Source organism: Manacus vitellinus, unplaced genomic scaffold, assembly GCF_001715985.3.
Source record: "Manacus vitellinus isolate BGI_N305 unplaced genomic scaffold, ASM171598v3 scaffold_16_pilon, whole genome shotgun sequence".
Lineage (NCBI taxonomy): Eukaryota > Metazoa > Chordata > Aves > Passeriformes > Pipridae > Manacus > Manacus vitellinus.
This window is the reverse complement of record NW_021939189.1, coordinates 3444491-3469306: the sequence shown is the minus strand read 5'-3', so window position 1 is coordinate 3469306 and position 24816 is coordinate 3444491. Positions and strand designations below refer to the sequence as shown.

At 43.0% G+C, this 24816-nt stretch overlaps 1 protein-coding gene across 6 annotated transcripts in view; it reads right to left on the bottom strand.

Moving 5' to 3' along the window:
* The window catches only part of CERS3 (ceramide synthase 3), a 43934-nt gene that overhangs the window by 13972 nt on the left and 5146 nt on the right, over positions 1-24816 (bottom strand). For 3 of the 6 annotated variants that reach the window (XM_018069639.1, XM_018069633.1, XM_018069634.1), the window contains 9 exons: positions 16501-16683; positions 14897-15014; positions 12724-12842; positions 9038-9095; positions 8115-8165; positions 7121-7213; positions 6737-6865; positions 4791-4897; positions 3283-3439 (listed from right to left, as the gene is read on the bottom strand). In XM_018069639.1, coding sequence (XP_017925128.1) covers positions 3283-3439; positions 4791-4897; positions 6737-6865; positions 7121-7213; positions 8115-8165; positions 9038-9095; positions 12724-12842; positions 14897-15014; positions 16501-16682 — 1014 coding nt within the window. In that variant the 5' untranslated portion in view covers position 16683. Of the gene's footprint in view, positions 1-3282; positions 3440-4790; positions 4898-6736; positions 6866-7120; positions 7214-8114; positions 8166-9037; positions 9096-12723; positions 12843-14896; positions 15015-16500; positions 16684-21406; positions 21589-23227; positions 23459-23682; positions 23949-24816 lie in introns of those variants that run through there. The other 3 variants (XM_018069636.1, XM_018069631.1, XM_018069638.1) reach the window with 3 other exon arrangements.

Genomic DNA, 24816 nt, shown 5'->3' with positions numbered 1-24816 from the left:
ATCAGCCCTGAGGTATCCCAGTCATGTGGACACCATTCCCATTTCCTACAACTTACACATATTTTTCGAGACTTAAAGCACCGAAGTCTCCAAACCTTAACTCAGTGTGTAATGAGTTTAACATATATTTTACATCTTAATTTGCCATAATAACGTAGCTATAAGCTGCTGTCATTCACCCCCTCTTTGTGACCTTGGAAATAAAATGTTAGATCTCCATGGGATTTTCCTGGCGAGATGGTTTAAATCAGTGCACATGTACATACTCCTCTGTATGTTTTTTCAATTTTCCTAAAATATTCTCATATGTGCAGACATGATGACTAGACATGTTTCAGTGGTGCTTGAAACTCGATACAAGTGGGTAATTTAACCATGTAATTGAACAATATTACAGAAACACGGGGAGTTTCCTAGCAACAAAAAGGCCTTGGACATCAAGATGGCAGCAAACGTTGCAATTGCCTGACCCAACTTGAAAGGAAATTGCTCTGAAGAATATTCTCCTTCCTCTCACAGCACGACTGATACACGGCTACAGGTCTGACCTTGAGGGGATTTTCCTGCATGCCACTCTCATCCACAGGGTCACAAATGTCATATGGGAAAGGGCATTTAGGGAATATTTTATGTTTTTCAGAAGTAAGAATAATGGATTTGAAAAACTTAGTTTTCTTGCACCCTCAAGTTTGCCACCATGGAAAATAAAGAGCTGCTTAATGTGAAGTAGCTGAGTGCAGCTCAGCTTGTGGGTGCAGAATTCCCCCTTGTTAGGGGGGAATTCCTGGAGGACTGGGCCAAGGGAAAGGTGGCACCAGTGCTGTGAGCATGGAGACCACCAGTGCTGCTCTGTGCCACCAAAGACCCCCATGGCTGAGGAAACAGGACACAGATGGACAGAGCAAGATCATCTCCCTTCTTCCCTTTTCCCTCATTTTCATTCATCTCTGGCTGCAGCGTTTGGGAGGAGAAAAACCACAAGATTTGTGGTCCGAGTTCCTTTTTGCTGAAGCAAATCAGTCAGCTGAGCTATCCCAGAGGACTGAGGATAACTGTGCCCTTCATTGGTGCAGAGAGGAGGTGACATCTGAGATGAAGAGCTTCTGAGCAGCCAGTCTCAGCCAAGAGCCATCTCCTCCTGCATGGAGGAACTGACCCTCGAGGCTGCAGTGACCCCAAAACCCCAGGGTGGCTCAAGGCACAGAGGGCACTGAAAAAATTCCTTACACCCTCCTCTGCTCTGAGCTTCCTTCAGTTAAACAACAACATGAGCCTCTATTCCCAGTTCCACCATGACTTCATTTTTCCATCTGAAGGAGCTAAAACTGTTGCTTCAAGAAAAACACCAAAAATTGCCTGTTTTCTGAATGAAAACTTAAGAGCCTCGGGCAGAGAGACAAACCCCTTCTGACACGAGGATGATGGTCTACTGGTATTTCCCTAAAATAGCAGCAGCTATTTGTGTGGAGTGTGTCTCTAACAAAGATGTTGGTATAAAAACACTGCCTTGCCAACACCATTCTTGTCAACGTTCCCTTTCCAGCTCTGGAGGCACTGGCTGCTTTCACAGCCAAGTTTGCCACCGCTATGGAAAACAGGCTGCACATGCAAGCCAGCTGAAGTCATCCAGACTGAAAAGGGTTCAGGCTGCTGCTGCTACCACTGTAAAAATGTTATTTGGAAAGCCTTCTTCTCAGAGAGCTGTATAAGGAATCAGAAATCCGTGGTAGGGATGCAGGTTTGGTGCTTTCCCATTTTTCAGCAGTGACGGACGCGACAAAGCTCCGATGTGGAAATGAACCATCTCTGCCCCTGACAAAGGCACACGAGCAGGGCAGGGTGGCCTTATATAGCTGGGCTGGCCATGTCCTCTGTGCCACCTCTGTGCACTCTCAGAACCTCAAGCAGCATGGATGGAGAGCTCTGCTGCAGGGCAGGGGGATGTCTCTCCATTTCATCAAAGGGGTTGAGCAAGAACAGCACAGAGACACGGCCAACATCACAAAAGAAAACAAGAAGTAAATCCCTTTCACACTCCATAAGTCAGGCCAGAAATAATTTTGTAATTAGTCAAACAGAGGTAAATGACATGTAAAATTTACAAGCTTTTCAGTGTCTAAGAGAACAGAGAAGCTTGTTTTAGCAGCAGAATGACCCAAACCATTCCTTCCACAGATTTGTCCCTTATGTGCAGCTGTTTGCTGAGTTTGGAACTGCAGTTTTCTTCCAGGGCAGACACTGGGTCTCCCTGTGATACCCAGCTGTCTATTTGCATGAGATCTTATAGAATCCAATAATTATAGGATGGTTTCTCTTAGCAGTAAACCAACAATTAAATACAGGAGACAGTAATATTTCTATTTCCTTCAGATTCTTCACAGCATTAACTGCTTCAGATAAAAGGACAGAGTCAGTTCAAGTAACTTTTGCTTCTTGAGCCTCAAAAGAAATACCATTTTTCAGCAGCATGATTTAAGTTTCATCTTAACTAGAAAAAGATACTTGTCAATGCTTATCCCAAATCTTAGAGACATTCTCCCAAGTCCTTCTCTTTAATGTTTTTTGCTCAGTGTTTTACCTACACTGCACCCCACTGCCACTTCATGGCACAAGAAAAATGTTACTACCTCAGGCAATCAAACAAGACATAAATGGCAGTTTTCTTTAGAGGTTTTTCCCACATGAGTTTTCTCTCCAAGGTAAAAGCAGATTATGCAGCAGCATACTTGCACTGTTTCTCTGCTCCAGCTGAATAGCACAGTATTTAATTGTGCCACAATATAATACTAGTTCAGCTTCATTTTCTTAATCCAAAACCAGTGCTCAAGTTTAGTTGACCTCAGATTTAGACAAACCTGAGGAACTTTCACTACTGCAGAAAACTTGTAGTCAAAGATCTCATCACTCATCTCTCCTCTCCTTTGTTTTGGTACATTCCTACAAAGTCCAGTGACAAAAGATTGCTTTCACTTGGAACACAGGAATTCCTAAAGAGTTCTGCACCACCTTTGGGCTTCAGTTTTGGGGGGAGCTCATTTCTCATTTACTATCAGTGCAAAACATCAGATGCAGACAAAAAAAAAGGTTCTAGTTGAGGTTTTGATATTCTGACCTATGACTTGAGGTCTGACAATGAAAAGGACAAAGCACATTTGCAGATCCCTATAAAAATGCCAACTTGAAAGATCAGGAAAACATTCATAAATTCCAAGTTAATCTACTGGAAGTATTATAATCTGTTTGATACCTCACACATCTTTATGAAGAAGAGAAATTTCTTACCTTTAGGAAAACGAACCTTTTCAAAATCTTGTAGATTAAGTAACCCCAGTATAAATGCAGGCCTTGGAGGGTCAACAGCATCCCATTGAATAAAAAATAGGCTATGACAGGAGTCGTGGAATAGTAGGTTGGCAGATAGAGTGTGGCACGAAGAATCCTAAAAAACAAAGGTCACTGTTACAGTCAAGATTTCTTCTCTATTTACACTTATTTCTAATGTCACAGTCCCAACTGATTAATATTAAAAAGCTCTGCAAAGATGGCAGATTAATTAACAAGATCTGTCTTAACTAGATTATGCATCTCCACTGAAATACAGACTTCAGAAGATGAGAAATCTGAGTCTGGCATGAAAGTATTCTAAATGAGGTTAGAAAAAAAGCCCTGTTTTTTAGATCTTCATCTCTGTGTGGTCTGGATACTGTGCAACTCAGAGCTTGTCTAGGCCTTTTTTAATGTAAATTCTCCCTAATCTGAAATCCACACTCCAGAGAAAATCCTACAGGATTTGCTACAGGGCTTTTTGTTAATTAACATATGTTTTGTCCATCTTCAGACTTCACTACTTCCATATTATTTGGGGCTTTTTGAGTCCCTTTAATCTCATGTTTTGCTTCTGAGCTCAAGAACTGTAGAACAAGAAACTCGGTGAAGCAAAATGATTGGAGATCACTTGTACAGTTAATCAGAAAATCACAATAAAGTGAAAGACATCAGCCTTTCTGAAGGAAAATACTACAGGAAATTAAAGCCTTGTGTTGATCAGTGTTCAGAACCCTTAATTTAAGCAGCTTGAGCCTCTAAGGGTTTGTCCACGTGCAGGGAGGGGCACGAAGGCAAATTAGGGCTGTGAATGTGAAACACATTAAACACTTTTAATAGCTAAACACACTAAGCACAGTAAGCACCCATGTGGATACTCCAAAGCAGATTAAATTATGGCACTCCAAAGGCATCCAAGTATTTAGCAAGTTAAGATTTATTTGTGTTGACTCCATGAATTAATTGGTTCACCCTCACTCCTCAGAGTGCTCCTCGCGTGGGTGAGTGAGGTGAGGCACCACCCCAGAACTGGGGAGCAGAAAGAAGATTCTACAAAAATTGAACTACAGTCACATACTCTGACTTTGCAGCTACAGCAGGAGGGGTGGAATGAAAGGGAAAATGATTTCTCCTGGTTAAGTAGCTCGACCCCCTTGAAAATGCAGGAGCTCATAGCATTTAACTATGATTTACAACAAGTTAAATAATACATAAAAGCCTTTATTTAGGTTAGCAGATCTTCAAGAGGCTCCTTTAAGACTATTTTCACTTAAGAACTTTTAAAGAAAATGACAGTTTCTGTCAACTCTTCTTGCTATCCCTTAGTAGCCAACAATAATGACAATTCTGCTTCTGCTCTTTAAAGTCCAATCCATTCCTCACCTTTTCCCATCCCAACCAACAGTAACCTCTCAGGGGAAGTGGGAATGAAGTAAAAGCCTGTGACTCCATTAAATGTTGCTTACCAGAAGGGGAACAGGATGATCCTGGTGATGAAGAATGCAATAGAGAAGATGATAAAGAGTATATTGCAGGTTTTCTCCCAGTGAGCATAATTAAACATTTTGGCTGCCTGCAGAGAATAGAAACCACCAAATGTATTGTAAATATTCTCTGAAATAAATTCTGTGCTTTCATAAATAAAGACTCATCTTCCACCTAAGCAGGAAGAAAATTTCCTCCCAGTTTGACATGTAAAGCAAGCATGTTACTGGTACCTAATAAAGCAGCATCAGAACAGATGCTTTGTTTATATTTCTCCTTTCATCCTAAAGGAAAGGACTCTGTATCAAAGGCCTAAAGAGCAGCTCTCCAACCAGAATATCCAAGTGTTGTGGAAACACAAAGTGCTCTTGCCAACAGAGGTAATTCCTCATTTTTCTACCAGACTCCAGACAGGCTGAGTCCAAGAGAAGCTGCTCAGGAGTGGTGGTGGCCCCTCTCACACAGGTGTTCTGGTACATGCCTGTTACTGACCCTCCTCTGGGCCTAATTCAGCTTCTGTTTTCTCCTTTTTGAGAGCAGGAGATCTTAGTGCTGGTCTCTATCCCACTCAGAAAGGTTGTAATTGCTGCTTCTCCCCTCAATGAACCCTACAGAGCTCTGCATGTTCCATTAGGAACCACCTTGGGCACGGCTGAGCAGAACAGCTGTTCTCAAGTGTGAGCAAAGCCTCAGGTGCCAAGCCTAAGTTTTAAACAAGCAGTTTGATTAATTATTTTTTCCCCCTTCTTTTTTTGAGTGGCAGGATTAAGTCATGCTGGTACTCAACTTCAGTTTCCATCCGAGTGCTGTCCTACCAGTTTCCAGCTCAAATGTCTGTAGGGCCCTCAGTTAATTGGAACACAGAGCAATTCAAGATTAGAGGTAATTCAACAAAAAAACTTGTTTAATCTGGACCAATCCCAACTTTATGACCCCACAATTACTTGGTCCAATATAACAGACTGAGTATGAGGAGCGAAAATGGACAGTGACAGATAATAAACTAAAAGGGCTGCTTTTAGGCACTGCCACCAAAACAGGAGATGAAACTGTGCTCTCAATCTCCATGTCATAAACTCAGGAAAACTCTATTGAAGGAAACATAATTTGTGTTTGTCTTTCAAGAAACCCAGCAGCAAGTCTGTATGACCACAGTGCAGAACTGAACACTTAAACACTTCTAAACATTGATATTTAGTTCAGAGAAGGGACTTCTCCTTCAGCACAGGGGAAGAAACTTCTTTTCTGCCAGTAGGTACCTGTGATATCTTATTCAGGGACAGCTTGAGTGTCTCCAGCCTGAAGTGTTTAATGCAGAGGTACCCTTGGCTCAACACAGGGGGGTGCATGATGACAGCAGCAAAGCCAATTTGGAGAGTCATAGAATCATAGGAGAATTAGGCAAAATTTTGGCTGCTAAATTTGTAGAGAGGTAGTGGAGTCCCTTCCATCACCAGGGAGGTGGTGGAGCCCCCAGCCCTGGATCTGTTCAAGGACCAACTGGATATGGCACTCAGTGCTCTGGTTTAGCTGACAAGGTGGTGATTGATCAAAGGTTGGACTCAATCTTGGAGATCTTTTCCAACCCAACTGATTCTGTGATTATCCTGGTCTAATTTTAACAGTGAAACAAGAACAACCCAGGGAATCAGCTGTACTTCCAGTCCCTGTTCTGTACTGAAGGATTTCTCTTCTGCTCTTTTCTCATAATGGATTCTGCAGCAGAATATCAAATTATCTAGAAGCTCTTTTTTATCTTACAAGCTAAAATCTGTGAATCTGTGTCAGGAAGGGATCGTGTGGAACTTGTGGCAAAAAAGATTAAAATGGCACTGAAAATAACCTGAGCAACAACCAAAAAAAAAATCCCAACCCAACCAAAAACCAAAACTCAAGCCAAAAAAAAAAAGGTGGAGAGCAGAGTTACCTCGAGCCAGAAATCTGCAGTGTCGTGCACAAAGATCACCAGAGTCCCGAGGCGCACGTAGTTGCCACACCAAGAGCCACTCATCAACCCGATGGCTGCCAAGTGATGGACAACGTGAGCCATGAAATCCTGGCGGGGAGAGGCAAAACAAAAAAAAGAGGAGGTAAAGCCAAGCAAATACAGCCCTCGAGCGTCTTGCCGGCCCCGGAGGGATGCCCTGGCAGCAGGAATCCTGGATGTGTGTGCAGGGTGCCAGGCACAGACTGATGCTGCCCTCATGTGGCTGCACCTCATCCAGGAGCCAGGCGGGGATTTCCCTCGCAAACACTTTCTCTCTGCTCATGGAGAGGGAGGTTTTAGCTACAAACGAGCACGACCACTTGCCTTCCTTTTGATGTCAATCCCAAGGGTAAATAAGAGAGACCAGTAAAACCCGATCTCAGCCATGTAGTACCAGTACTGGGATGGCAGCAGGGTCTGTAATGAAGACAAGCACAGTTAACTCTGAGAACAGCAAACAGTAAATGCCAAGTGAAATTACTTCTTTTTTCCTTCCCTGACTTCTCCTGCTCCTCTGCTGAGTCTTGCTTAAAAAATTAAACTCAACTGAATCCCTGTTCTGGGCTTCATTAAGAAGGATGTTCTGGGAGCCAAATATTTTAACCTTTGCTCAGCCCAAAATCACAATTTCTGCAGTTCCTCCCCCACCTCTGAATTTTAACATGCTTTTCTCCACGTTTTTGTCAGAGAAGTACATACAGAGTCCTTCTGCATTTAATTACAAACAACTGCAAATAAACCCCCTCCATTTTGGTGAACAATTAACATATTAAATATTCACACTTCCCACATGTGAAATGTCAGTTATTTATGCTTAAATCTCATGGATTTGCTGGCAGGATGCTGGGCTTGGCTGCTCCCTTGGGTCAAGACATTGCCCAAGTGGCAGGTGTGTACAAGGAGCTGGGAAAAACTCAGCTGGGAGGCAGGATTCCTTTTGTTCCTGGCCCCTGCCTAGGACAGGGATAAGAAGATTTATAAAAATAAGAGTGCCCTGAAGGATTGCAGGGCCTGGAGCAGTGCAGGGGTTCTACACTGAAACTGAGAGCACCCATAACATCTCCAGGGTGCAACTGGTATCCTGGGGTGGGTGGAAATAACCGTGGCCTGGCTGGAGGGCTGAGTTGCAGCACGGGCAGATGCCAGGGAAGCCCTGGAACAGTCAGCAGGACTTGCCAAAAACAAGGCAAGAGGCTCTGGTGCCACACCTCTTCAGGTGGTGCCTGTTGGCAGGGAAAAGGCTGCTGCAGATTGGAAGGGGCAATGGGGAAATACCGGGAATGCCTGGAGGCTGATGGCCAGATCCCAAAAAGCTCACCTGAAACGGGTATCCAACCCACGTCTGCCAGATGTCGTAAAACCAGGGTTTCTGGGGAAGACACAGGATTCAGAGTCTGCTCAGCTCAGCAACAATCACCATCTTAACTCACAGCCTTCACTGCTTAAAATCTCCCCAAGTGGAGCAGGCTAAGAAGCTGCAATCCTGATAACTGTTCTCCACCAGTTTCCAGAGGGATCTCACATCTCAGATTTATTATATTGGTCCCAGGTTTCTGGCTTCCTTTCAGGACACCTGAAACGTTCCAGTTCATCATTTCATCATCCAAAGCAGTGGGTGTGTGTTTTATTACTGCAATTACTCAAGACACGTTGCCACAGTGATTGAATTTGCTGTGTTTACCAGTCACACACTCCACTGGTTCATGATGATCAACAGTGTTTGGGGAGAGGAGCCAGACGAACGTGGACACGCCGGGATCTGTTCCGCTGCTCAGGGGAAGCATTAATGACACCCCAGGCAGGGCTCACACGCTTACAAGCAGCACTCTCCCTGTTATTCCCAACTTCTGACTCAGCAGCAACACCTCGATAAATAGCTGTGACCCCCAAAAATGCTGCCAGAAAAGAGGGTTTATGGCCTCCTCTGAGGAAAACAAAGGCCATGTGATGCGTTTGTAGGTGTTAACAAGGCGTGTTGTAAAACCATCTGCGTGACTTCTTAAAACTTGCCTTACAAATACTGATTACTCATAAATTCCTTTATCACAGAAGGTCAAAAGTTAATTTAAAAATTAAATCTCAGTGCATACTGCAGCCCATCCTCTAGATTATACACACCGAGGATGTGAACACACAGAGCCACTGAAATCACTGGCTCTTTCAATGGGCTTCAAGGAAATCTAGAAATCAGTCCTTATTTTGTTAAAAAGATGGTATCAATCTTTCAGGAAGTTAACTTACATCATACAGAAATATAAATCCAACAATGGAGGATGTCAGATAGAATGAGAAACGCCAGCTGCAAAATTAAAGTGAAAAAAAGAGAAACAAAACATTACATTTTGTATAGATATTGTCCTGAGACAGGATTACTGCAAATCATTGTATATCACAATCTTCACATAAATGTGGCCTCACGCTCAACATCAAGGGTTGTCACACATTAACTGTATCTGAATTATTAATATTTAAATACTTAAGCTTCGACTAATTGCTAAGGTAGCAAATTCTTTTACGTGATCACAACACAGATATTTGGATTGTGATGACAGCTGTAATTTTCCAGCCAGGCATGAACTGATTAAGAGAATGATCACAAGTGTAACAAATCCCCTAAAAATTCATGTTTGATAACCTCAACCTTTTCTATGGTATCAATCCCTCTAAAATATTCACACAGGACTGAGAACACCCCACAGTTCCCTGACTGCAGGTGTCTCAGCCCACACTTCCCAATCTGACCAGTCACTGTGTGCACCAACAGTGACCTGTTCCAGTCACTGGGTTCATTTCTCTTCATCTCTCAACACCAGCTGTTGACAACAGGGGGATCTTACGAAACTTCAACAACTACTGGATTAGTTTATGTATTATTACAGAGGTCTGAATTAACTATAAACTTCAATCTTTCACTAGGTGTGCCAGAATTTAGCCTGATCTAAGCTTTCTGTGGATTACATGGATATCCAGCAAGGCAGATAAAACTTCCAGGTTTGCACCATGGATCTGCTCTGTCAGCAAAGGGGAAAAAGTTCTTGTGCATCTCAGTGAACTGTGGTGCTGCTTTCCTAGGTGTCAGAGCAGGATACTGTGACTTGGAGCCAGCAGTCCTGTAATGACTCTGGAGCCTGTGTGGGAGGGATTGTCCCTGGGACTGGGTGTGGCTGCAGCCTCAGCCCAAGTGCTCCCACTCCTACCTCTACAGGTGATGGAAAACTCCTTCCTTTCCACTCTTCCCCTTGGCAGGAACAAGCCTGACCTTCCCCCAGGGGAGCTCTGCAAGATTAGTAGGAAAATACTGGAGGACTTCACATGCAAAGAAAGGTCGTGACCACAGGGACAGGCACATGGCCCCAAACCTGCTGAGAACTTGTTCTAGAACAAGAGGAGAGAGGCCTCCCAGAAAACCTAAATATGAAAAGGAGAGAGCACCTCAAGAACACTGTACTCACAGATTGAGAGATGTATAAAATGAGATTGTGGTCTCTGGCAAACATTAATGAAGTGCCACAAGAGAGAAGGAGACGAGAACCTGGGTGGTAAAAGCAGCCCCTCCTTCCTGAGCCCCACAGTACCTGGAGGGTGATATCCCAGGTGGAAGAATGAGATGTTCAAAGACTGAGACAGCATTCCATGAGAAAAACAACAAACAAAGGCTGAGGCCATGGGATGGCGGAGGCGAGACACAATGATGTGTCCTGTGAAGGAGCTTGGGAACAATTATAAAATTGCCACTTGATGCACAGGTGATAAACATTTGGTTTCCTTCTCAACTTTAAAGCATCTTTCCTCAGGTGATTTGGAAATAACTCTGCAGAACACCCACAGCACAGATAGGAAAAATTCAGAGGAAAATAGGAGAGCAAACGGAAGGGGAGAGAGGGACCCACAAGTAATACCTGGCTCAGAGTCAACCAAGACATGCTAGAAAAAACAACCTTGTGGCACAGGACAGACTTTACACAGGGGCTGGTGCTGCCCTCGTGGCTCCTGTTTCACACAAGGGAGGTGTGAGTGGTCCAGTGGATATGGCAGGACTGATTCTGTGTTGGCTGTAAAGTGGTTTTCTGAATCAGACCCAAAGCACAGAGCACCTACAAGGCTGTGCCATTAGTCCCCAGCCCTACAAACATATATTGAACACACTTAGCAATAAAGAGTGCTTCAGATGAACTCATTATACTGCCACACTGCCAGAGCACTACCTCATCTTGCATTTAGCCAAGCTTCTTTATGAATCTGGTGAACAAAACCTAAGGTAAAACTCATCCAAATTCACCAAATTTTACCCAAGTGCCTTTTAAACTCTGAGCTTTGCCACCAGGGAGAGCACTGAACAACAGCCATGCAAAAAGATTTTCTGATTTAACTTCAGGAATCTTTTCTCTTGAGCTGAAGGTAACAACAAAGAACTTAGTAGGGGAAGTTAAAGGCTAGTAAGTCTCTCAATGCAGGGAAAGTTTCATGCAAAGGGCTTTCCAAACCCCAGTGTTGCTCAACTGGGAGCACTAATAGCCTAAGTATGGTTTAGATCTGGCTCATCAGATTTTCCTTGTGATTCAGAAAAATGATCCTGGAGATTGTAGGCTTTCAAAAATTTCAAAATGCTCATAATACTGACTACTAGTGTGGAATAACTCTGTTCCTCGTTTTTTTGCCTAGAGAATTATATTCAATTAAATTCCTGACAAAGAGCAGAGGAAGGTTCACCAAATTGCACAAGAGAAACCTGTTTGCTTCATTCTCACTCAAGCTGCCAGGCAAGTTTGAATCTCAGTTTTCAGCTGTGTGTTACTAGAGACACCCATGGCAGGCAGGTCTTTTAGCAATAGCAGGAAATCTTATTGTCACTTGTGAAACAAAGTTAATTGATCCACAAAACAACAGCAGAAATAAACCTTGGAGACTGGCTTGCCAGGAGAGTTTACTGAAGTCAGACTTCAGAGAGACACACCTCTATCAACTGGATTTATGTCCCACAGAGGGACTAAATCATCATACATTGATTCACACTGCAAATAATCTTGATACTCAGCTTTGAGCTCTGCAGCTGTACTTTTAACCCTGAGTCCTTAGGCTGATCTACAGTAACAGAAGTTAAATATTACAGTTAGGTGGATTTTTGCCAGTGTAGTTACACCAGTCAAAACCCAAATACACAGAGCATTTGAGAAGTGTCTTACAGGGGTACAGATAACATCAGTACCCAAGAGGGAGGAGCTACACAAGTAAAGCCACATCCATTTGGGGATTTGCCATTTGCAGGAGATTTTGGACCAGACTTTAATTATTTAAAGTGTTCAGGTATGAGGAAGTTCTCACAGATGTGTGAAAAATCATATGCAAGAGGTTTTGTAAGTCTTTCCATATTCATTACTCTCACTGGCCCACTCTCATCAGTGTGTTGGAGCTCCTGCTTTGCACAGTGTCCCGTGATCAAGCTGTGACACCTGTCATTTACTCAGGATGCCACTTTTCCTGCTCTTGACCTCACTTCAGTACACATGATACCATCCCAAAATGACAGCGTGGGCTCATACATAAACCAGAGTAAACATTTTTGTTTCCCTATAATTACTGGCAGACAGGAAAATATTTTCCTATTGCCTGCATATTTTCATCCAGCACTTTGTAGCAGGAGCCTACAAATAAATCCATTATTCCACGAGGAGGAAAACTGTAAAATATTTTCAAGTTTGTTTTTTTTTTTTTTCAGAAGAAACAGTAAACCTAATCTTTTAATCACTGTTTGGAGAAATGCTACCAGATCCTTTCAACTTGTTTGTGCATTCACAAACCAAAGCCCTCATCAGGCAGACCCAGCTTTCTGGAAACAAGTCCCCCTTAAAAGGCACCTGAGGACCTCAAATTATTATTTTTTTTAAACAGTAAAGCAAAAAATAACCAAAAGCATTGTCTTTTCTTACAAAGCCTCCCGGAATTTCCGAAGGACTGTTGGGATCTCAAGGTTCCGCCGTCTCCTAAACCACTTCTCCACCAAATGGACAGTACAGTTGCACTTCTTGGCAAGGCCTTGAATCTCTGACTGCAAAAAAAATGGAACAGTGTCAGCAGCAAGATGCACTCCAGTGTCACTTCCATTTATTTTGTAGTTCACAGAACACCTTCCCCAATACCAAAAATATAATCAATATTAAGTATATATGGGGGTATTTTTGGCTAACACTTGCAGAAACCCTGGATTTATATATATATGTTTATTTCATTTATTTTTATAAATATATAAATACAAAATATAAATTACATATCTTTATTGATATATTTTATTTATTTATATAAATAAAGCAAGCATGAAATGCACAGATCCATAAACTGTGCTACTGTCTTTCTGGTGGCTCCTGAGAGAGTCAGGATTTCAGAGATGCAAATTTTAGTGCTAGACAAGAGGTTGGGCTGGAGGGGGAAGTGCCTTGTACCAACACATGTGGACACTGTATCTAATATCTTACCTAATTATAAATAATTATTTGTTTATATTTAAATGGGTTTCGCAAATGAAACGTGGCCTGGAATTCAAGTGACCTGAGCTCTGTTCTTAAATGCAATGCTCTTCCATGGTGCAGAGCAAGTCAGTGTCTCTCAGTGAGCAGGATCCAGACTGCCTCCCTTCAACTCCTAAAATAAATCAGGGGTGAAGCACGGCCTGGAAGTGCCATGGGAATGCCACGGTGTCTCTGCACCATGTGCTCATAGGTGAGGCAGCCCTGCTGCACAGCCAGCCCAGCACGTGCTCTGACTCCTGCACTCCAGGGTGCTCAGAGCCCCACGTGCAGCAGAGCCTGGGGGCTTCCTCCCTCTCCTCCATCCCCACGTGTGGGAGGTGTGGGATGACCCCCCCAGGGGCTCAGAGATAGTGTTTGGCTCATCCCTGGGGAGGTTCTTTCCTCCCAAGGCCAGTATGCAAATAGTGGGTGGCAGCAGCAGTGCCTCCACCAAGATGAGTCCAGTTCAGTTGGTCTCCTACCCTCAGGGAAACCTCTGGAATGTGAGCTACTAAGGCACCTCAGCTGCTGGGGAGGGCAGGAGTGCCAACAGCCTGTGTCCAGCCCATCCTGCTGGCTGGGGAGCTCTCCACTTGCCACGCAGGAATATCAACTTTGTGTCAACAGACAACAGAGACCAAATGCCCTCAACTGCCAGCCAGGCCTCTGCAGGCTTTCCCAGGCACGCTGATCCCCAAGCTGGACACCAAAGGAGGCAGCCTGGATCCTTCCCATGCACTCATGAGTATAAAAATGCTGTGCTTCCTTTCAGAGATCCATTGTCAAACTGTCCCATGCAGAAGGAAAGGGTGAAACAGAGACCGGGATACTTGACCAGACAGAGAAGAGCTCATATGTGAACACCAATACACCTATTCCTGATGATATCAGGCAAAAGACACAATAAAAGAATGGCAGAGTTAGAGATAGAATGCAAAGTTCCATGTATCAATAATTATTAACATCCCTCATTACTAGAAAGCACATATTTCCTTTCCAAACCAGTGTAGGAGCACTGCAGTCGTTTGGGAACTGAAGTCAGGTCAGTGAACGTTCCGAGGCTGCACTTCCCATCAGCAATCAAGTTGCCTCATTTTTGGAGATGACAAACATTGGCTATTCTTTTTTTTCCTTGTTCAATTTTCAAAACAAACAGCAAGGTAATAGAAGGATTGCTTTTCTTCCTCACATAAGCCTGGATTAAGTGTGCAGCAAGGTAAGGGATCAAAAGGCTTCCATGCCAGCGTTCCAACATTATTGCTTGCAATAAACATGGTACCACTTTCCAACAACAGATATCAGCTGATGTTTTCTCCAGGCAGAAATGGGTTAAAGATAGAACACTGCTCTTCGCTGGAAGTATTATTAACAGTGTAATCTAGAACAGCATGCCAGAAATTTAAACATCTTAAATGTATTTTCTGTTTCGGATGCCATAAACCCGTGTCAGCAGAACAGCAACGAAAACCCAAATAAATTAAGTCATCTGTCAATCAGCTGGAACTCATCCCATGATGTCATTGCTGATAGCTGATTGAAACAGTAAGAGGGGGATTTTCCAAGAGCAAACCCAGTTTAAAAGAATGAGGATCCTTACTTGGGATGGATGTCTTGAGCACTCCCGGAAATAACTCTCTAAAACAGGATTAGGCTGTGGCTTCACACGTCTTACATTCTTTATACCCAAGGCTTTTGCCAGAGGAATGGCAACATATCTGAAAAGACACACCATAAAAAACTTCAGAAATACAACACAGTTACAAGCCCTTGGCTGTTCTCATGCCAGGATCTGAAGAAAATAGATCTGATGCAATTTAATCTGCTCTGGGAGAGGAAGGGATCTCCCTACAGCTAATCCCAAGAGGGAACCACGGCACATCAGCAGTTACACAACAAAGCAGACCCAGGGACTCCAGTTTGTGGCCATGAAATGATATAAAACTAAAGGGAAGGAAAGGACACAAAAGTCAGGATGTGTTCTTGGGAGGCATGTTGGAGTTCAGCAACAGTTAAGGGAGAGTGGCACGAGATCAGAGCTCTCTCCGTGCGGGCTCCAGGATTGCTACTGGGCTGCTTTCCCTGGTGGCAAAGTCACTGGGAATGCACTTCACGGGGCCACCCCTGCACATGGCCACTCCCTGAGGCTGAAGCCTTCTCCTTCTCTGCCTTTTTCCAACCCAAACCGTTGCAGGGTGTGCCAGGGGCTTCTCCCTTCTGCTTGGGCAGAACTTTGTGAAAAAGCCCTGCTGATATCAGCAATTGATTCCTCATTACTCATAGCCATGGCCAGTTTTCCCTGGATTCCCTGCAGCCAGATGTGTGGGCTAATTATCCACACCAGTGAGACAGACTTGGGCAAGCCTTTACTCGGGAGACACGGGGAATGGTTAGAAACATATGATCCAAATTACTTTAGACTGCCAACATGAGTGATCTTATCTGCTCCTGTTTTAAGTCTGTCCAACTTACGACATTCCGAATTTCCTCATTCTATCCTGAAATAATTATAAAAACCTACTAATCACATTCTTTAGGGGAAAAAAAATAGAAAAAAAAGGAAATACTCACAAAAAAGGCACAAATAAATAAGTCAAAGCACTGCAAATCTTAACATAATTGTAGCTTTCTTCTGTGGAGTCAACCCCTGCCTGTCCCCTAAGATTCCAGCTGCAGAAGCAATCCCTCTTTCAGTGCCAAAGTGAGGGGGAAAAAAAGGAATCAGCTTTACTAGATCTGCATAAAATGTTCACATGAAACTTTGAGACCCCTCCAGCCTGCTTAGCTTGGCCACAGATGGACACCTGGGATCCATCAGCCTCACACAAATGTTCTGGGGCAGCACCAAACCAGAGGAGAGGCTTGGTTGGGAGGACAAATACCTTCCCCCTTCCACCAAGGGAGAGAAAGGAAACCCAAAGAGTTTAGAATAAATGGTATCTCTAACAAAAGGAGATAGAAGTATCCAAACACTGTTCTAAGAAAGTGAGATAGAAATATTTTCCTTCTAGATTGGAGCACAGCCACCTATTCCTAACAGTGGAAACATTTCCCAGTTTTTCACCTGCCATATTATCTGTACCAGATCTTTCTAGCAAACCACCAACTAATCATCCTTCAAAAAACATAAGAACATTGATCTAAAGATATTTTTAGCATTAATGAGGATTAACCTTAGCATCAAATTGCATTTCTGTCTCTTACCTTTCACAGAAGAATCGGATAATCAGCAATACAAAAGCATATGGAATTGTGGCATATAACTGATGTGGTTTGGGAAAGACAAGGCCATCCCGGTCTACAAAATCTGCCCATGTACAATTGATTGGCATCCAGATATTCTCCCACCAGAACCAGCTGTTGAGTGTCTTTAATATGTAGGCCATGCTATGTTAAAAAAAAAAAAAAAAGATATGATTGAATTTATTCTTCATGTACTAAAAAGAAAATGCATGAAATAAAACATATTATTGTGTAGAGCCAGTGAAGTCAGTTTGCTTGGGGAAAAAATAAAATCACAGAGGAAGCTGAAACCCTCTCAGTGGGATCATAACCCAGCAGAAGATGAAATAATAGAGCTGAATTCTGAGTTGGTATAAACCAATGCAGGCCTTTGAAATCTGCAGAAGGGGAGGTAATCTGGGGTCTCATTTCAGCCACTCACACTGGACTGCTTAGTACCTGCTCAAACTTGCAATAACAATTTATAATCTATCACACCAATACTAATGAGAACTGATCTTCCCCTGGCTGCCTTCACAGATTAAATATAACAGGGTGGAAGAGTGGAAAAGAAATGAGAAAGTACAGGGGGAACTCAATTCTGTAATAATAAGGACATTTTGCTGTTCAATTACCACTGTTTAATATGCTAATGGCCATATATCCTGAATTTGCAGACACCTGTGCAAAGGAACAAGTAGAAAAAAAATACAGTGCATAGCAAGTTTTTCTGGGAATTGCAGGAAGTACCATGATTTAACTGTGATCAGAACAAAATGTCTAAAACCAGTTCTGGAAGGAAAAAAAAAGATTTCACTTCAACAAAAATATTTCATTCTTGTAAAAGTCTCATTTTTAGCCTCTGCATTCAAAATTATGTATTTAGAAATTTCTGTTCTCACTCATTTAGCTGTAAGGACTTCACAGTACCAACATGTTATATGTCCTATAAAAATAGGATCATCCTAACACTGAAGAAAAATAGAAGTTACAATGTTTTCCATAAGGCTGAAATACACCATTTTTCTATCATTTCAGGGAATAATAAATTTAAATAAATTTTTCCATACTAAGATTTTCTGTAAACCAGGAAAAACATGAGGAAATAGCTGATCCCATTGAACCACAGATTTGATGAGGAAACAGCTGAGCTGGGAGGATTTCAAACAGGTCTCCTCCCAGCATCCCACTGGAAGATCCAACAGCAATATCTTTGTAGGGGATCAAGTGATAAGATCAAATCATGCTGAGGTCAGACAGCAGTTCAGACTTTTTCCTGTCCCTCCATATCTGAGCAGGGGCCACAGGGCTTTAGTGATGCCTGGAGCTGGGTCAGGTGCTCAGTGCACTCACCCTGGCATTCCGGATCTGGAATGGATCCCACTTTAATGTACAGCCAAATGAACCATCACTGGCCTTTAGGAAGGACACTGAGGTGCTGGAGTGTGTTCAAAGAAGTCCTGTGAGGAGCTGCTGAGGGAGCTGGGGGGGCTCAGCCTGGAGAGGAGGAGGTTCAGGGGAGACCTCCTCACTCTACAACTCCCTGACAGCAGGGGGGAGCCAGGTGGGGGGCAGGTTCTTCTTCCAGGCAACCAGCAGTAGGACAAGAGGGCACAGCCTTAAACTGCACCAGGGGAGGTTTAGGTTGGACATCAGGAAGAAATTCTTTACAGAGAGAGTGATCAGCCATTGGAATGGGCTGCCCAGGGAGGGGGTGGAGTCACTGTCCCTGGAGGTGTTTAAGGACAGACTGGATGTGGCATCAGTGCCATGGGCTGGGTGACAAGGTGGTGTTGGGTCACAGGTTGGACTCGATGATCTCAGAGGTCTTTTCTGACCCAGTCCATTCTGTGATTCTGTTTCCACTAAGCTGGAGCCTTGCAGCAGGTCTGGGAAACTGTGACCTGGACCCACCAAACAGCCACTGTGGATCCATTTCCTGGCCAAGCCCAGTAGTCAGAACTAAGCCATTAATTACTCACCATTTAATCTTTTTAAACACCAAATGGGGACAGTAAAAACCTTCCCAATAAATCATGTGTGTAGAACCAACTGCGAAAATAAAGGAGGGAGAAATCACAGTTGTTCCCCCACTCAGACTTTATATGCCAAGTTTCAGCCTAGAGCAAGTTTTTACTGCTGGATTATAAACTCCTGGAAGTGGGGATTTATCCCGGGGCTGCTCCCAGACCCTTAACAACAGCTCACAGGCGCCATCAGAGTGAAGCAGGGCTTTGAAACAGGACATTTGGGTCAGACAGAAAGGCTGGCAGACAAACTGCCCTGGAAGACCAGGGGAGAGACTCATTACACAGCTCTGCTCCCTAATATATCTATATTTTTTAACTAGGCTGTGCACTGCAAACTACCACAAACTGTAATAAAAATAGGTCAGTCTGTTACAGCACAGTGGAAAGAGCACTCCCAGTTGGATTGTGGGGAGGTGGGTTGGGACAGAACATGCACCCAAAACCTTAGGAAAACCCAGCAGTGCATATTTTCATATTGGATTCCTGGGATCTCACCAGCTCATGTTTTCCTTCCACACACGGATGCCTCACCATATGATTACCTCTTAAACTCGTTAATATAGCACTATTAAACTAAGCTCATAAGCACATGCTTGATCTTAAAATTTAAGGGAATTCTGGGATTTGAGGTCTGCTCTGGAGTTCACAGATTCAGGAGAAATCCTTCCCCACAAACACCAAATGACTCACTGAAAGGTGGGTTCTCTGAAACTCTTCCTTCTGTAAATCCTGTACTTGTACCAGGACTTGCCTGGCACATGGAGGGGGGGTCAGACCATCCCTGGTGAACACTGTCCAAGTAACTCCTAGAAAACTGTTGATGAGATTCCAAATCTGTCTGCAGCCTATTCTTAAGTTTCATTACCCTTAAATTGGATGTTTTCACTGCAGCACATCAGGCCATTCCCCAGGAAATCTTACAGATTCCCATCTCCATAACAGCAGCTATAAAGTAGTTGGGCTGTTTTCCTGTCTCCCTTCAGGTCCCATCATGAGGTTCCTGGAGCACCTCAAAGGTGGGGAACACCAGTGGCCACCAGTTCCAGCCCAGGGATCAGGCTGCAAGTACCAGATTTCAAAAGCAGCTCATCTTTTTAGCTTGCATGAAGTGTCACAAGTTGCTCTGCTGCTTCCAAAGAATGGGCACTGGAGGAAAAGGCCCAGCTTGGCCTGATTTGGGACCAGCTCTTACAAGCAGCTTTAAAGCCAACCCAGCCTGAACCTCCTATTGCTGGTGCTGAGCTCAGAGCTTTTCCTTGGAGCTTGTAGCAGCACCAACAATCAGGAGTGAGAAATTACAACAGCAGGTGACTCATATTCTACCCAGGCAAGGCTGAAAAAAACCTCTGCCTCTTCCCAGATCCCAATCCATGCGCCAGCACTGCCAGGATTCATTGACAAAACTAGAAGTGTTGCTCTAGAAGGGGCTAAAATTCAGTCTAACAATAAAATGAAGATATTTTAGAAAACTGAGGTTCCTCTGCATCTCAGAAATTAAATACTCCAAGTAAAAAAATCTAATCACCTTGCTGCAGAAGGATCTCCTCTGTAGCCTAATCTAGTTTTAAATGGGTTAGTGCAAAACAGGAAAATCAGGAATGATTGCTTCAGGAACTGCATCCTTTATAATTAAAGAAAAGCCTACACACTTGGAAAGTACCAATGTGAAGTTTCTTTCAAAGCCCTGATTCTTGAATCCTTGATATATTGGATAAAAGAACCCAAAAACCTGATTTTTAACACCATTAAGCAAAAGAAAAAAAAAGGGTATATTTGGGTTTGACAAAAGCTATGTGGCTGCATTTTGCAAAACAAATTCAGGAGCTGCTTTGAAGTGAAATTTCTGGCTGCTGCAGTCTGAGGAATTAATAAAAAGAAACAAAGCCAAAGCTTTGATTGTATTCTGCACAAAAGCTCTTGTGTGCAAAAACTGCCTTTCCAAAGCCAGACTGAGAGAAGGTGATACCCAGGTTTTCAGGGTGTGTTGGGAGCATTTCCTATCCTTATTTACTGAACAAATTAGAAAAAACACAATGGATCAACAACACGAACGTGCAAGTGAAAGAAACCTTAATTTTTAAACATCAGTCTAGTCTGTGGCTCCAGAGGTGTAGCAGGGAAAGAATGTAATCAGCAAAAAGCAAGAATAACATAATTCTCCTATTTCACTCATAATTTGGCAGAACTGGTAAAGCTGCTGCAGTGACTGTTGGGAAAAAAAAAAAATCAAGTCTCTCAGATACCAAGAGATAGCAAAGTTGTTTCGGGCTGTTAATCATCAACATTAAACAGAAGTGTAAAAGAGTAAATAAAAATCAGATGCACCATACCATGACTTTGTTTTGGGTTTTGCTGGAGACTCAGAAATATATCCAAGAGTAAGCACACAAGTTTTAGCAGCAGATCAGTGTTTTGCTACAGACATTCATGTTCAGCATGGAACAGGTGGACAGATGTGGGTCCTGCATGTTGGGCCGTGTGCTTTGTGGAGGAAAGAGTTGAAGGAAGGATGTTGGATGGATGCTGCCATCCCTTCCTGTGTTGTCTTCCCAAATGTGCAAACATGATTCCGGTTGGATTCTGCCCAACCTGAGCCTGACATCTCCCCCAGCCCCCAAATCCCACCGGCGGCAGCCGGGAATAAAGGAGCTGTTGGACCTGGAGGTTCTTATGGTGAAACCCTGAAGTGAAACCCTGGAGAGCTCCATCCACATAAAGCAGCTGAATTAAGACTGCTGCAAGACCTTTAACTTCACATTTACTCCCTCACTTGTACAAATCTCAGCTGTAAACAGTTTAAGTGCCCAGTTATGGGGCAATTACAGCATTTTACTTCTTTTACTGCTCCTTCTCATTACCTTGTAACTCGGGTACTACCATGAGCAGGCTAAAACAGCACTTTGAATAAATCTCAATTAAGGTGGCAAGTGGGTTTTCTATTTTTTTCCCTGTTCTCTGGGGAAAAAAAAGATTAAAAAAAAGTGAACCAGACTTCTTTGAAATGAATCATTTTCTGGGTGAAAGTTCCCATGCTGTCTCTACTTAAAGGTAAATCATTTTTGAGCAGCTGAAATGGTTTTAGCTGACAGCAGGCTGCTGAGGAAAGTGAAATACAGTTCTCTCACTATACAATTACAGTGCAAACTATGTCCACTTTTAAGCTTTAAAAATCCATAACATGGACAGAGTGGAATAAAAAGCTGTGAAATAACTCAAATATCTGCAATAATTTTGAGATGAAAGTAGTCCTTGGAAAAAAACCAAACCCTATCCAAAGTACAGGTTCTTAATAGACACTTAATTCATGAAAAGTTTGAACAAACCTAAAGGAACAACACTTGATGCTTTAAGAACTTGGTAACCACTTGTCAGAATGCAGGGAAAAATCTTTTAAATTATGACACTTTTCTTCAAATTATTACTATTAGGGAAAGATGCAAAAGGGATTTTTTTTTTTTTTGTAGCTTAACAATGTTCTATTTGAAATAAAAACCTGAAGTGCAGCTTAAAGTGCTGTTTTATAATGGAGATTTTCCCAGAACTGTGACTCTTCATGGGCACTTATTTAAAGAAGTAAGGGCAGAGAAGAATCGAGTGGCACAGGGGTACAGAGTGATCAGGATAAGTGCATTATTAGAAGTACAGCAGCACCATAAAACATGAGAAAACAGTAGAATAGTGAGTAACTAAGAGAGACCTCAGGGTGCAGAGGCTTCTCCACCACCGGTGGATGACTCAAGGTTTTAAATTAGGCCTTGGAAGGCAGGAAGGGGACAGGGCTGGTGCATCTGTGCTCTGAAAAACTCTATTTGCAGCTTCCTGAAACAGAAGTTTCGAGAATAACACACACTTGGACACTGATGGTCTCTACACCCCCTGACCCAGCAGGTACCCCAAGGCTGGTGAGCTCCACTGTTCCCAGCTCTCCTCCTGGTTATCCCCCTTCCTTTGCAGCTTAACCTGCCCAGACACTCCCCACCCACAAACCCGACTGGAGGAGGAGCCAGAACGGAACTGGTCTTTCTTATTTCAACCACTCTGACATCCTTTTCATGTCCTAACAAATGCAAGGGAGATCTTGAGTTAAATGTGCACCAGCAAAGCCTCTTCATCAGCAGTGGCACCCCAGGTGAAGGGCTGAGCTAGGAAGGTAGTGAAAAATAGAAATACACTGCAAAAAGCGAGAGGAAAATGTGACTGGGGCTGCTCCAGCTGAATGTTGTAGCATTACTGTGAAGTAACCCTTTCTGGCACTTGTTTAGATGTGTTATTTATAGCACTAGCTTCTTCAGATCCTCAACAGGTAAGTGTTACAGAAAAAAAACAAAACCTCTGTTAAACTGAATTTCTTAAAGAACGTTTTGTTTTTCTTAGCATTTTACAGAACAAAATTAGAACTACCTTTTTTAAGCACCTTAAATTCAACGTTTTTTCTTCCACATTATCACATCTATTTCATTAATTAACACTTTTTCCTTGTTAATAAATATTCCTCCCTTCCACTTCAGAAAGAAGTGCTCTTACAAGCACTTAACAGGATAATGATACAAGAAGCAGAAAAGCAAAACTGCTACTGTAACCTGTATTACCTTTTTTTTTTCCCAACAAAAAGCAGTTCTCATAGGTTGGAATACTTAGTGGCAACATATAAATCTCATTAAGGCCACCCCATTCTTTACCTGAAGATGATATACTCTAATAAAACAGTGTTAGATAGCAGCACATGCTGACAATTCAGAGCAGAGCCTGATGTAAGGAGAGGGGAAAACCCCAACCCAACAAAACCTACTAGAACAGGAAAAAAGGAAAGGAAAAAAGAATTCCTACCTTTATGATGTTGCAGCCAAAGAGACCATAAGCACATTAGCAGGGAAGAGGCATCACACTCCCTACTCTGACCGAGGTAAACACGCCCTATCTCCAGAACCCTTTCAAATTCCTCCCAGACCCACCCAGCAAAGCTGCGCTTCAAGATTTCTGACTGAGGGCAATTCCTGATGTCATCCCCATCCACTCCTGAAACCCGGGAGCAGCAGAGCCTCCCTGCCTTCCCTGCTGCTCCTTTCAACACGGAGAGATGAAGAAATGTTTGAAGCCACGTGGTGTTTTGTTGCAGGCTGAGAATTTGTCTCACCTTGTGTTGCTCCACACGCGCTCCGGGAGGATGCGGCGCCTCTGAGGGGGCAGGAAACGCCAAACGCATCCCTTCACTCTGCCAGCTTTTAGAGGTGTTATTAGATGAAGAGGGGGGTTTTAAATAAAGGTAGAGAAAGGTTTCTGTTCCTATTGACCAGTCTCAGCAATACTTCCAGCCTCAATCCACTGAATGTTTTACAAGTGTTCCAGTTCCTCAGAAGATATAAAATGGAATTTCCGAGGGAAGCACACACTGAGTGTGTGTTTGGTTACAGATCCCATATAAACACATCAGTTTTACTTTAACCTGTGTGATTTTTAATTTTTTTTTTTTTTAATTCCATGACTAAGGAATCAGGATGAAAGTCACCCCTCAGCAGCTCTCAACAATTTCAAATCCTAAATAACAGCTTTCAGGAGGGTTGGCATTACTTTGCATTCTGATGGGCAGAATATTGTTGGAAAGGGAGAAGAAAACCTCTTATTAGCCCTTTCTTCCTGCTCTGCAGTCAGCAAACATCAACCCATGACATGGGAGCACAAGAACAGAAGAAACATGGAACAGTAACTGATAATGCTCCCAGCCTTCACTGGTCTGGGCTCCAAGACTTCCTAAATCACAGATGGTGTCTATGGAAATAACTCTGGAGAGTATCCCCCCCCAAGGCCTTCATTTCCACAACTCCTTTGGAGCACATTGAGACTTTCATTTCAATCTATAAGCCTGCAGTGAAAGGAGATGTGTGACCCAGGCAATATTTGGATCCTGTTCATTTATTTCCCCCCAGAGAAAAGTGTGGGTTTGCTCACACAGGTTTATTTTTTTCTTTGAGGTTTTGTATCTTGCAGCTATTGCAGGTCTTTGGTCCTTCCATAAAACTGGGAGCAGTATTCAATCACCTGATGCACCAGAGAAGCATCAAACATGAAGGATTATTTCAGAAAGGAGTATGGCTTTGCTGTTGCTTTAAATGATCTCCATAATTTCCCACATCTGAACAAACCACTGCTGTGAACCAAGCAGAAGATTTAGGAACCCTCTGCCAATTAGGAAAGCCTAGAGCAAGCTGATTCATATATCACTTGGCTAATCCTGTGCCAGTAATGGAATAGCCAACTGGCAGCAACACCT